Here is a 14,489-nt window from a genome sequence, read left to right as displayed (position 1 = left end):
ATGCAACCAAAACTTTGATGCTTCAAAAAGTCCATAAAGACCTTAGTACAGATTGTAGTACTTGAGTAGGATGGAATATTAAAGGGATAGTTCACCCTAAAATGAAAATTAAAGGCCCACTGAAGTGCCTTGGTGTGTTGACGTAATTTCCAATGAAACAGGATGACAAGGTGGGACATATCGAACAGCTCCTCCCCTATTTTAAAATAGCCAATAGCATTTTGTTTATATCACAGCTCAGCCAGAGCTGTTGAGCTCCGTAAAGCCTCATTTTCCTTCTAATCTCTAACCGTTTCTCCTCTTAATCTCCCCCAAATCGCTTCAAAATATAACAATCTGTGCAGAATTCAAATTGCTCCAATACGTTTTGTGGTCTGTGCTGACTCGCGCATATGATCCGCTCTGTGTTATTGTGTCTCTGGACCGGAGCAGACTGTGCACGTGCTGCGGTGTTTCTCATGACACTAACCTGAAACCAGACTTCATTCGCCTCAATGGAAAGCATATTTACACTGTCTGAATCGTGCCCTATCTCCTGTATAGTGCGTTATGTGCCATTCACCATGTAGAAAATAGTAGATGTGTGAACAAGTGACCGATTTTTAGCCTTTTTATAATATAGGGGGCGGGACGCTTTAGATTCTAGACAACATTTGATTGGTCAGAAAATCTGATGAGAAGCTGAAGTGCAGCGTGATGTCATCAAAATCATTGATCCATATTGGCGGAAGTGAGAGACTGTAAGTTTTGAACACTTATATCTTCTAAATATTAATTTTATCATTGTTTTGGAGCACACTAGCTTACAGATAACAGTAAAACTAACATTCATACTAAAAGCCAAAAAACATAAATTTTATTTAATGGCGACTTTAAGTCATCATTTACTCATGCTGGTGTTGTTCTAATGCTGTGTGCCCTTCTTTCTTTTATGGACCACAAAAGGAGAATTTTTTAAAAATGTCCATATAATGGCAATGAATAGAAACGAGCATCAAGCTTTAAAAAAACAAAAACGCAGAAGTATCACAGAACGATCCCATGCGACATGTGTCGTTTGTTTTAAGTGTTCTGGAGGAATACGATGTGAAATTTAATGTATTATTTAACAAAAATCCTGACCTTGGCCGTTGATCTTCTGTGCACAGCTACGCGACATGCTCGTTTGTGTGACTCTGTTAGTGCCAAATTTCACTCCGTCTTGCCCAGAAAAAACATACAATTTGTGAGAAATCATGATTAACACAAACGCGACACAAAGTATACTCTATATACCCTCAGAACACTTTACGAAGCGTGCCGCATGGGATCATTCTGTGATACTTTTGCGTCTTTTTTAAAAAGCTTGATGCTGTTTTCTATTATCTGCCATTATATGGACGAGCGCGAGCAGGACATTTTTAAATTTTCATTTTAGAGTGAACTTTAACATTATACTGTATCATATTAATAAAATATACTGTTGTCTTTCAGTCCAGTGAAACCTGAAATGTCACAAGCTTATTTTTTAGTGCTGGCAACCACAGCTGCTGTTATTTTACCATCAATTTTTACAGAGTAATTTAGAAAGTGTAACACGAACTGCACCTGACTTGATTCTTCACTTGCCTCTCAGTTCGTGTGTGCGGTTAATGGAAATGATTTCCTTATACCTCACACTTTGAGTCACCTTTGGGAATCTCCACAGCCTGATAACTGAAGCTCACACACATGAATTTCCCTGTTATCACTCTGGAATATGTCAGCATTCGGCCCCCACACAGTTCCAGCCTGCTTTGGCTCAGTTTTATAAGTCCAGCACTCATTCAACCAGCCACAAGACTGTCCACCTAATCCCTCTGAACTACAGGTGGCAGGAGAGATCGGCCGCCCCATCTGGAAATCTGGAAAACTTCTCTCTGGATTGATTTCACCCCCCTTCTCTTTCTTTCTCTCTCTCCATTGCTTTCCTCTCTCTCCTGGTTTCCAGTGAGGTGGTAATCCCCAATCTGAAAAGGAGATCCAAGCTAAAGTAAAGACGTTTTGGGTTGGCATGCTACAGAAAGGGACCCATCACATTGCTCCTAACAGCTCTCGGCCGCAGTGGTAACACCTGAACAAGGAGGCTAAAGAAGACTTAAAGAACACAAACCAGCAGTTTCCAGCTGCCAAACTTTGGAGGAGACTTTATTTTCCCCCCCAACCTGAATGAATTTGTGTCCCGCAGGAGTGTGAAAGAGTGATTTCGGCTGGTCTCTAAGTTATTGGAGCTCACTGAAACTTCTGTTTCATCTGTAGGTTGGCACCATGAGTGCTGATACAGTGAATGACTACGACTACTCAGATTGGTACGAAAATGTACTGCCAACCAAACCTCCAGTCGAGTAAGTACTCTTAATTGCTGTTTTATAGATGTTTCTTTATGGTAATTTTAAATTCAATCAAAACTTTGTTGTGATTCAATATATGTGAAAAAAAAAAAAATCAAATTTGAATGTATTTCACTTACATTTGTAATACATTTTTCCATCATTATAACTGAACATGTAAAATGTATAATTTTTTTTAAAGAAATTAATACTTTTATTCATCAAGGATGCATTAAATCAGTCAAAAGTGACAGTAAATACATTTATAATGTTACAAAAGCTTTCTATTTCAAAGAAATGTGTGTGTATATATATATATATATAAATAAAAGTGTGCATTCATGGGTCTGCTGGGTTTAGACATTAACTTGTTTTGTGATTTCATCTAGATAACATAGGTAAGGTAATCAGATATTCATTAGATATTATCTTTATATCTTTATTGCTGCTTGTCATATAGTCTTGTTGTCGTCCCATAATGCACTACCCAGAACATTTATGTGGTTCCAAGTCTACAGGTGTGCAAACATATCTGATTATATTTCAGCAGAAAATGATATACACATCCATCACTGCGATTCATGCAGAGATATTCCTTTTGATCTCATCTTTGATTCTTTTCACATATGCAAGAGACTTTTCGGCAACAAGACACCAAACTGTGAAGATAGGGTTACTTCAGTGCGTCACGTATTAGCTTCGACCAGGACTACTTCTGTTAGTAAAATTGAAAATAAGGACCTTTTCATTCATCTAGAAGTTCCCTAATTCCATCCCTGCATTCCAGTTTACTTGGAAGTGTGATCGGATCCGTGTGCTGGCGTTTCGCGTCAGTCACATTACCTACGCCAATCGGTTTAAATAAATAATCTTCATTAGAAGAGGTTCAGTAAAAGTGCTCTTGTTAGTAATGGTCTGTTGCTTAGGAAAGGAGGGGAGGAAGGCTGAGTAATCGGCCTGGAACTTACCAGCTTATGATAAATACTCTGTGTTTGTGAAATTTTCAGAGTTATCCCACCATGTGACCCCACAGCTGAAGAACGACTCTTCCACATTTGTATTGCTGCAATATCCGTGAGTTTCCTTCTGATGAGACATTCTTGTTTCTTTATATTCTCAATTTTCTCTTTTTGTCTTTGCCTCTTATTCTTTCTCTATATCGGTCTGTCTGAAATTCAGTATCTTTGAGTACTTGGAATATTGTAATCAGTCAGTACCATGGTATGCATCAAAGTACTAGTGATACACCAATATATGTGACCCTGGACCACAAAACCAGGGGTATATTTGTACCAATTGCCAAAAATATGTTGTCTGGGTCAAAATTCTAGATTTTTTCTTTTATGCCAAAAAATCATTTGGATATTAAGTAAAGATCATGTTCCATGAAGATATTTTGTAAATTTCCTACCGTAAATATATATATAAAAAAAGTAGATATGCATTGCAAATGCACTTGGACAAATTTAAAGGTGATTTTCTCAATATTTTAATTTTTTTGCACCCTCAGATTCCAGATTTTCAAATTGTTGCATCCCGGCCAAATATTGTCCTATCCTAACAAGCCATACATCAATGGAAATCTTATTTATTCATGATGTATAAATCTCAATTTCAAAAAACTGACCCTTTATGACTGGTTTTGTGGTCCAGGGTCACATATATTGGCCAGAATGATTAAACTGTCAATATTTAGATATTCTGAGATGCACTTTTGCGTCAAAATCTAGAAATAGCCTTGGATAATAAACAATTTCTGATTTATTTATTTATTTATTTATTTGTTTGGATGTGATTCTGGAGAAAATAATTTGTAAAAGAACCTCTAATTTTGGATAATCAAAAGTAAATGTTTAATTAATTTATTTATTTATTTAATAATAAGTGGGTGTCTCTTTTGAATTATGCCAATAAATAACTACCCAGAACACCCCAGCAACGTCTTAGCAACCACACTAAACACCCTAGCAACAACATATTGACATTATTTCCTAATTTCCAGTGTTATTTTAGTATTATTGATATACTATTATAGTTTATATTCATATTTTTTCGAGTTTTTATATTTATATTTTCTGTTATTTTAGTAAAAATCTTATACATATGAGCGTGTTTGTCATTTTATTAGGTTTTTTTAAATATGTATAAATAGTTTTTATTATCAGTTTTAGTTTTTTTAGTACATCATACAACTAAATAAAAATGAGAAATGTTGCATTGGAAACTAGCTGAAATAAAATAAGTTTAATTTTTTTATTTTATTTCAACTAACGGAAGTTGTTTTATGCTTTTAGTTTTAGTTAACTATTATAGCCCTCCTAATTTCTACATATGGGTATGAGCATTTGCCATTCAACACCCTATATAAGTTGACCACTGCAAAGTACCGTAGTATTTCCACCTGATACCATGGTACTGCCATAGTACTTGTGTAAAGAAACCATGCACCGCATTTGTTGTCATTCATTTTGTAACTGCCAGACTTCCCACTGAGTTGCTGGCCTTTTCCTTTCTTTGATATTTATACAAAAAGCCACATGCTAATTGACTATGATGGACCCATGTGGACTCAGACGTCACCTTTAGGCTGTGACGCTTCCTAAAAGTGTTACAGGTCACTGCAGGTCCCTGACCCCAGGCCACTTACTCACACCAGAAACAGAGGCTTTGAAAATGGGCTCTGCCCTTGTTTCATAGGGGTCTGTGCTTTCATTTGAACCAAGAAGCTGTGATGCGGAAGAGGTTAACAAGAGGTGGACATCACAGCTGCGCCAGGCTCTGGTGGGCCATTAGAGGAAGTCAGGGAGGTTGTAAGACTGAAAGATTGTCTTCTCTTTATGTCCAAAGCTGGTGGTCATGCTGGTTCTTGCCATCCTGGCCAAACGACAGAAGTTGGGTGTCAATCAGAGGGGACTTACAGGTTTACTCAGGTCAGTTTGACATCTGCCAGTAAACAACCACCTTAGAACATCCTAGCAACACCCTGGCAACCACCTCCAACACCATTTTTTGTCTGTTTTTATTTCAGCCCAGTAAACTTTTTAGACCACACACAACACAAGGGCCTTGCCGTAGCAGTGTACGGCGTTCTCTTCTGCAAGTTGGTCGGAATGGTCCTCAGTCACCAGCCACTTCCTTTCACTAAAGACATCGTGAACAAAGGTACGATGACTGGATTTCTTGCTCGATGGAGTGGTGAAATGCATTTAGTGTGAATATTTCATGAGTAACATATATTTACAGTAGTGGCCAAAAGTGATGTCCGGCCTAGGAAAATCAAAATCTTCACACTTTATTCAGTGTTAAAGATTTTTGTAAAGCATATTGTAGTTGTGCTTGTAGTTGTGATAACGCAATGAAACATGCCAAATTTTGCGGACATTATCTTTGGCCAAGCTGTCATTTAGTGTTTTGTTCTTCCCTCATATTTAAAATACTTAAAAAATATAAAATATTTTCTTCATATTTTGATGGTTTAATCAAACTTGTAGGGTCATCAGAAACAAATATCCCCTTCCGAACATCACTTTTGGCCACTACTATGTTTACTTTCCTTGTTCTATTTTTTCATGTGGCCTAGTGGTTAAGGCTCAGGACTGGCAAATGGAAGGTTGCTGGTTCGATTCCCATAAGGAACGAGCCTTGAGCCGCCAACATTTTGCACTTAAAGGATTAGTTCACTTTCAAATAAAAATTAGCCCAAGCTTTACTCACCCTCAAGCCATCCTAGGTGTATATGACTTTCTTCTTTCTGATGAACACAATCGGAGAAATATTGATAAATATCCTGACGCATCCAAGTTTATAATGGCAGTGAGCGATACCATCGAGTATGAGCTGAAGAAAGTGCCTTCATCCACATCCATCCATCATAAACGTACTCCACACGGCTCCGGGGGGTTAATAAAGGCCTTCTGAAGTGAAGCGATGTGTTTGTGTAAAAAAAAAAAAAAATCATATTTAACAAGTTATGAAGTAAAATGTCTAGCTTCTGCCAGACCGCCTTCAGTATTCAACTTAGGAAGAAAGCACAAAGCCTCTCACAGTTCAAAAAGCTTACATTACATCCTACGCCTTCCCTATTCAACTTACGGAAAAAGCATAACTGACGTGATGCCAGATCAGTTTTTTCATAAATATGGAAGGAGGCATTTTACTTCATAACTTGTTAAATATGGATATTTTTCTTACACAAATGCATCGCTTTGCTTCAGAAGGCCTTTATTAACCCCCCGGAGCCGTGTGGAGCATGTTTATGATGGATGGAAGCACTTTCTTCAGCTCATACTCATTGGCATCGCTCACTGCCATTATAAAGCTCAGATGCGTCAGGATATTTATTAATATTTCTCCGATTGTGTTCATCAGAAAGAAGAAAGTCATATACACTTAGAATGGCTTGAGGGTGAGTAAAGCTTGGGGTAATTTTCATTTGAAAGTGAACTAATCCTTTAACCCCAGGTTGCTATCGAGATTTGCACTGTTCTTTGGCAACATTGTGAAGATTCAATTCTTTAAAGATTCAAAAAGAAGAGATTCTTTTCTATCATAATGTTAATCAATGCTGTAAGTGTTTGGGAAATTCACTGGTTTGGAGGGATATCTCATGGGGAATAGTGGCTCACCTTACTATCAAATGAACATTGAACACTCTCCCTATTCACAAGATGGCACCCATCCAAAGTAGGCTCAGTTCACACAAGAGGATGAAAAGTAGCACCCTACCTGATCCTTTTTTTCCCCCTCTAAACTGCTAGTCCTTCTTAGTTGTTTTGTAATTGGATTATCGTCTGCATTTTTTGTTTCTTTGGCAAACAGGGCCTCAAACATTATACATAATGCTGTATTTGCTTTATGTAACTATTTGGTGCTTTAATAAGTGAGTTTTGACACATAAGTCTGGATGAGCAGCCATTGTTATTCCCCTAATTCTCTATCAAATGACATGTTTTGCTGTTTCCAAAGTTTAAAAATCATATGATCAAGTAGCAAGTTGTCATTTTACTCAAAGTAACTTACAGTACACAATCCTCCTGGAGCAATCTGAGGTTAAAAGAATGAAAAGAAATTAATTCTGCCATCATTTACTCCCCCTCCTCTTCTAAATGTGAGTTTCTTTCTTGTGTTGAACACACAAGAAGAAATGCTAAAGAATGACAAAGTCCCCTTCAAGGAAAGTCTGTTCACTCGGCGGCCATATTTGCAACGTCTCCAGGCAGCTATTTCGGGCATCCAAGACCAAGCCCTATCTATTTGAATGGGGGAATCCTGAAATCTCAAAAACTGCTTGCCGAACTCACAATTAAATTACATATTTCAAATCAGCAACAAAATCTGACATGAACTGTCCCATAAATGATGTTTCTTACGCTCAAATAGCATTAAAAAAAGCTTATTTTTCAGGCTAGACGAACCAATGCGCATGTGCAGTCCTAAGCGCGAGTCTCAGGTTTCTATGGGAATCGGAGCTTCTAACGGCAGCTGCAGTGACGCAATGACTTTACCAATCAGCAGTTGGCTTCTTTACTTAGAAGGCGGGACGTATTCCGCCATATTGTGCATTGCAGTTTCTCCTATTCATAACTAATATTTTTATAATGTTTTTGCATCTATATCTATATAGATGCAAAAAATGGCATAAATAATAACAAAAACAGTAGTCAGTTCTGCTTTTCGATTATCAGGCACAAAAAATTTCTGTCGATCTGTCATTAATAAAAAAGTCTTCAATAACTGTCACGCGATATTCCAAGCAATTCAGTAGTTTTGTATAAGGAACAGGTCCAAATTGAAGTCAATTGAAGGTCCAAATTGAAGTCAATTGACACTAAAAATTAATTTATTTTTTATATAATTATTAATTATTCAAATTAATTTAATTAATTTTTTTATATAACTGTCTTGCTCAAGACACATTGGTGAGATCTCATAGATCGCACAGTAGTGGGTTTGAACTTACAGCCTTTCGACTTCCAGCCTAGATTTTTAACCACTGAGCCTAATATCTATATTAGAGAGTACCGTGCTCTTTTATAGGGAACGTTTACGCGACACCATTTCGACTAAAAAACTGAAAACTTTTTATGCATTTTGGCTGTTCATTTACAAGGCAACGGCGTTTTGGAGGCCTGAAAATGCTAACGTTTGAAAACGGGTTTCAAAGTTCAACTTTTTGAAAACGATACCGTCTCTGTGTAAACTACAAAAACGCGAACTTGTGAAAATGGTGATGGATTACATGTTACGAGTATTACGTGTTCAGTCTATAGGCAGGTAGTGTTTCTTTACAAAGTGACATCGCCATCTACTGGCCTGGCATGAATAATACAGCGTTTTAGTCGTTTTCGCGGATCTGTGTGAACGGGGACCGTTTTGACAACATCGCCTGTACGCGAAAAACACAAAGGTAGAACTTTTCCGTTGTTAGTACATTGTTGTCTTGTAAACGTACCCTTAGGCTAAAACCAGTTTGAGAGCACAGAGATGTTTAATTGGACTATAATATTTTGTTCTTTATTTCTGTAGAGTTCTGGCTGATCCTGGCTCTGTTGTACTACCCCGCTTTGTACTACCCTCTTCTGGCCTGTGGTACGCTGCATAACAAGGTCGGTTACGTTCTGGGCAGCCTGCTGTCATGGACACACTTCGGAGTTCTGGTCTGGCAGAAGGTGGACTGTCCCAAAACACCACAGGTACAAGTTATTATGGATCTAAAACATTGCCTATAGAGTCTTTCAAGCATGGGTTCTTACTTTACTTTCCCACAGTGTTTTAGAGGACGTTGAATAAGACTCGCAGATAAGTTCATTAACCTCATCCGGTTTTGTTTCCATTGTCCTCGCGTCTCTTAAATGAATGGTCAAACTTCAAAACAATTTGTTCTGCTTCTTGGGATCTCACCATGGAGCTTTCCTTCAGTTAATCACTTTAGTTTCTGTCAGAGCTAAAGAAAAAGTACCAGTAACAAGAAAACAAAGGGATCAAACTACAAAAACTGTCTGGGTTCATACTGAAAGCCATTTAATTATTTTAGAGCAAAATAAAGAAAGACTTGTTTGGTTTGTAATATAAATTCTGAGCAATATTTCTTGATTGATTTGCACAGAATATGTGTGAAAGGAATTGTGGGTAATATAGCCAGACAAATTACTGCAAACATCTGATGTTATTTGAAATTGATTTGTCTGTTCTTTCTCCATGTCTGCAGATCTATAAGTACTTCGCGCTGTTCAGCAGTCTTCCTCAGATTGCCTGTCTGGCCTTTCTTAGTTTCCAGTACCCACTACTTCTGTTCAAAGGCTTACAGAATACAGAGACAAACAATGCCTCTGAGGTAAGACTGTCAAGGAATTATTATAAAATACAGTAAAGGATGAAAAGAAATGAAAGGATGAAATTCTTAAGACATAATCTTATAAACATATTGTTTCTTCTTTATTGTAATATGAAAACAGCTGTATAATCATGACATTTTAGACATTGCCCTTTGGAAAAATTAATTATAAATTTTGGGGGGAATTGAACAACATATTATCATTTTTATATATCATTTCATTTCATCCTTTCATTTCTTTTCATTCTTTTACCGTATTTTTTATTTACTGTATAATAAAAGATTATCCCTTAATAACGTAATGAGGGATGTGTTTTTTAGTAATATATATATATATATATATATATATATATATATATATATATATATATATATATATATATTAAAAAACACATAAATAATGATATTTGTAAAAAAAAAAAAAAAAAAAAATTATAATAATTGTGTATGCTTACATGTACATAAAATATATTATTTTAAGTACATGATATTTTTAGAGTCATTAAATTGAATATTTTCTTGAAAATGGTATAAAAGTTTTCAAAACCACATGAAACTATTATGAAAACAATACATTTCTAAAAACTTGCCACATGTTTTAAAGGAACACTCCACTTTTTTTTGAAAATAAGCTCATTTTCCAACTCCCCTAGAGTTAAACAGTTGAGTTTTACCGTTTTCGAATCCTTTCAGCCGATCTCCAGGTCTGCCGGTACCACTTTTAGCATAGCTTAGCATAGTTCATTGAATCTGATTAGACCGTTAGCATCTCGCTCAAAAATGACCAAAGAGTTTCGATATTTCTCCTATTTAAAACTTGAATCTTCTGTAGTTACATCATGTACTATGACTGACAGAAAATGAAAAGTTGCAATTTTCTAGGCCGATATGGCTAGGAACTGCGCCTGCTGCACCCATGGTATGACAGCAAAGTTCCTTGATTATTACGCCGGAATGAAAGTATAGTTCCTAGCCATATCGGCCTAGAAAACCGCAACTTTTAATTTTCCATCGGTCTTAGTACACAATGTAACTACAGAAGAGTCAAGTTTTAAATAGGAAAAATATTGAAACTCTTTGGTCATTTTTGAGCGAGATGCTAACGGTCTAATCAGATTCAATGAACTATGCTAAGTTATGCTAAAAGTGGTACCGCCAGACCCCGAGATCGGCTGAATGGATTCGAAAACGGTAACACTCAACTGTTTAACTCTTGGGGAGTTGGAAAATGAGCTTATTTTCAAAAAAAAGTGGAGTGTTCCTTTAAGCTAGATTTAAAAAAATGTTTTCATTTTCTTTATCATGGACACTTTGTCATGGATCTATTTGTCTTATTTGTCACTGATCCATCATTTTTCCGTGCTGTACTGTATGCGACCCTGTCAGAACAGACCTGTGACCCATTTTAGGGTCATGACCCACCAGTTAAGCACCACTGCGTTAATTCATAATGAGGGACTTAGCAACATGGAAAGGCAAGAGGGGAGTTTGTAAACTCGGCACCTGCATTCCAGAGGTCTAATCATTGTAAGCAGCTCAATGGGATTGGGTTATGTTTGACTCACAGAGGACATTACACAAACAGCGTGCTGTTTTCCCACACGAAACGCACAATGCCAGTGCTATTCAGCTATAATCGCAATGACGAATAAGTTTGGATGAAATAAGAGGAACAGTTCCCTCGCAAAGCGTCTAAACTGCAAGTAAACGATTTGACAAATCTAAAACATTTTTTCAGAATTACCTATTTGTCTATAATGCAAGCAAGCAAAGTTTTGGTCTTGGTCAAGCTGTATGATAGACACTGTTTTAGATTTGATAGATTCCATACAGAATGAATGTTGCTATCAAATGATTCAAAAAGTCTTTTTTTTTCCCCGCAGGACCTCAGTAGCAGTTATTACCGAGATTATGTGAAGAAGATTCTCAAGAAGAAAAAGCCCACCAAAATCAGGTGGGGCCCACTTTTGTGGACACCTTTATTTAGTAACCCAAAGGTTTGAGAAAATTAAAGCAGCATAAATTATACTAGTAACCAGTGTTGGGTAAGTTACTTCAAAAAAGTAATTAATTACTAATTACTAATTACATCATCAAAGTTGTACTTAAAATACTTTTCTAATTACTCTTTCTGAAAAGTAATTTAATTACTTAAAGTAATTCAACTCATTACTAATTAATTCTTAAAATCCCTATAAAGCTTGCCTGGATAGACAATAGAAAGGAAACACTTTTAATAATTTAAATATGAGTCAAACATGGAATAGTTTTGGCCTTTTATAGCTTTTTAAAACATTTAGCTTATTAAAACATACTATAATACTTAAAAATTTTTAGTAACTAATAGGGATGTCACGATACCAAAAATCTAGTAGTCAGTACCGATACCACCAAAAGTGCACAATACTCAATACCAAAGTCGATACCACGGTAAAAATATTTAAAGATACAAATAAAACAATGCTAGGCTAGGCCTATATATTTTTTCAGGTAGGTCTAATAGTAGTAAGTAAAAATACCACAGAAATTGAATAATCAAATATAAAATACCTTTGCACAGTCATAACTGTATAGATTAAATATAGATTAATCCTTATTAAAGCTTTTCTTTTGTTGTTTGATTATCATTTATAATACAGACAGCCAATAGTAGACAGTAGCATGTTTTAAAGGCTGCTGTCACTAAGACCTAATGGACGGAGACAATATGCTGTTACACATGCTGTTCACATTCACATAACCAACGCGAATATACACCAAGACGGGCATTTTGACATAAGTGTGTGTGTATTTGAACGTTTATGTGTAATAAACCGTGAAAATTTGACACTCGCGAGAGGCGGCTATGTGTGCGCGCTTTGGGAGAGCGCACTGTCCGAAGACTGTCTCTCAGAGAGCGCGCGAGTAGTTTTTTCTCCCTAGCGACATAGCTTACATTTTACCGTAATGTTCTTGCCTACCTGTGTCAAAAATGTGAAGTCATTGGAATATTTCCATTCTGCAAAACAGCCACTCGCTTCTGCCGCCATGTTCAGACAGCGACTACACAGCCAACTGGTGCGAAGTTGTGAACTCACGGGCAGCTGCACTACAGCTAACGATTTTAAAGAGGCAGCGTTCACTTTTACCTTTAGACGACAAATTTAGATTTTAAATTCAATATCGATTTGAACCGAAATGTTGAACTAATTTACAGTATGTAACACAAGTACATTATAAGTAACTGTAATTAAATTACCAAAAAATGAACAGTAATCCCTTACTTTACTTTTTCAGTGGATAATTGAATTACAGTAACGCGTTACACCCAACACTGCTAGTAACCCATAACAAGACTTTCACAGTGAGCTGACACTATCCTTGAATATTGTTGCACATCATTTTTATTTATTATTTTCATTAATACTGTCACAGCCAAGAAGTAAAACTTTAGTTTGACCTCCTAAGGTTAACATTTTCTGAAGGTTCAGCACCTTTTCTGAAGGAAAAAAAGACATTTTGACCTCAAGAATTGTTTTTTAATCATTTCACACCCTGTTCTGTTGCTTATTAATGGAAAGTGCCAGTTATAATGCTGACGGCATGTAAATTAATCTTGTGAAACCGTTTTGGTAATGGAATGGATTCCAATAAAGGAAAGGAAAGGTGAGGTATTTTCTCTCAAAGCAAGCAGAGCACTGTACAATAGCCATGTAGATGGGATATTGTCCAAAGACTACTTCCTTCCTCATTTCCATTGACAGACGATGAATCACACCTTCTGTAAATTGACTTATGCAAAGAGTCGTAGATAGTGATCAGCCACTGCCCCGCAGTCTTTAGAGTCTCAGTCGTGAGCTAATGCCATTCAGTCTGTCTGTACTGTACAGATGCTGATCTTCTTCATGCAAAAATATATCTGGAATGTCATTGAAAATAGTCCTGTGAGCCACGTGAGGAAATGTTTCCTGTTCCATGGAAACACCTTTGTGTCTACATAGTAAAGCAACTTCACTTAACTTCACTTCCCAAGCTGGCCAGGTCTGTCCTCGGAGCGCGTACGCTGCTGTGAGTGCCGCAGGATTCCGAATTTCATTCATAATGCCATTCCATGGCAATCAATGGCGAAATTCTTGGCGTCAAGGAGGTTGACATATTCCTCAGATCTTCCTCAATGTGTTTGATCCACATCTTCTTCGGTGCGGATATTTGCACCAACCAGACAGCTGGTTGTTGCCGCCAAAGGAGCCGATATGGCATTCCACAGACCATTCGATTGGCCGAACCACCCAAACCATTCGCCTTCACTCGATCGCTTCTTCATTCATCGGTTTATTATCACTTCTCTCCCGGATGACTCGGTTTCAGATCTGACATAGAGGGACACAGATAAAAACATAGCTGCAAGCAGAAGTTATCGGGGTTCGAGTGCTTTAAGTCCTTTAAGCATGTGTGAAAAGGTATTATGTTTTAATTAGCAAGCCTGTAACCATCTCGATCATAGATGGAAAAGACCATTTACAGCCAATACAGGCAATTTACCTATAGGAAATATAGAGTTTTTAAAGCTTTTTAACTAAGTTGGTTTTTGGCGACCCCAGTGGCCGATTTCTTTCGAATTTCTCACAAGCCTCTAGGGTTGTGAGTCGAACAGGCCCAGCGAGTTTCATTCCGATCGGCCTCCGTTAACCTTGTCTGATAGCTGCTCAAAATTCATTGGCCGATGGCGGACATGTTTTTTGAGATATGTCAATGTCCTCATAAACAATCATGGCACCTCAAACAAAGACACTGTATGCCAATTTTCAAGTCAATCGGACTAGCGGTTG

General features: G+C 37.0%; 1 protein-coding gene across 3 annotated transcripts in view; it reads left to right on the top strand.

Annotated features, from left to right (window-relative positions):
• The window catches only part of stra6 (signaling receptor and transporter of retinol STRA6), a 32,096-nt gene that overhangs the window by 4,497 nt on the left and 13,110 nt on the right, over positions 1-14,489 (top strand). For 2 of the 3 annotated variants that reach the window (XM_051884399.1, XM_051884398.1), the window contains exons 2-8: positions 2,278-2,363; positions 3,356-3,422; positions 5,196-5,278; positions 5,377-5,510; positions 8,874-9,040; positions 9,556-9,681; positions 11,565-11,635. In XM_051884399.1, the coding sequence (XP_051740359.1) occupies positions 2,287-2,363; positions 3,356-3,422; positions 5,196-5,278; positions 5,377-5,510; positions 8,874-9,040; positions 9,556-9,681; positions 11,565-11,635 (725 nt within the window). In that variant the 5' untranslated portion in view covers positions 2,278-2,286. Of the gene's footprint in view, positions 1-627; positions 741-2,277; positions 2,364-3,355; positions 3,423-5,195; positions 5,279-5,376; positions 5,511-8,873; positions 9,041-9,555; positions 9,682-11,564; positions 11,636-14,489 lie in introns of those variants that run through there. The other variant, XM_051884400.1, reaches the window with a different exon arrangement.

This window comes from Ctenopharyngodon idella, chromosome 24 (assembly GCF_019924925.1).
Source record: "Ctenopharyngodon idella isolate HZGC_01 chromosome 24, HZGC01, whole genome shotgun sequence".
Lineage (NCBI taxonomy): Eukaryota > Metazoa > Chordata > Actinopteri > Cypriniformes > Xenocyprididae > Ctenopharyngodon > Ctenopharyngodon idella.
Note: the sequence above shows the minus strand (reverse complement) of the source record. Positions and strands in the feature narration are given on the sequence as shown.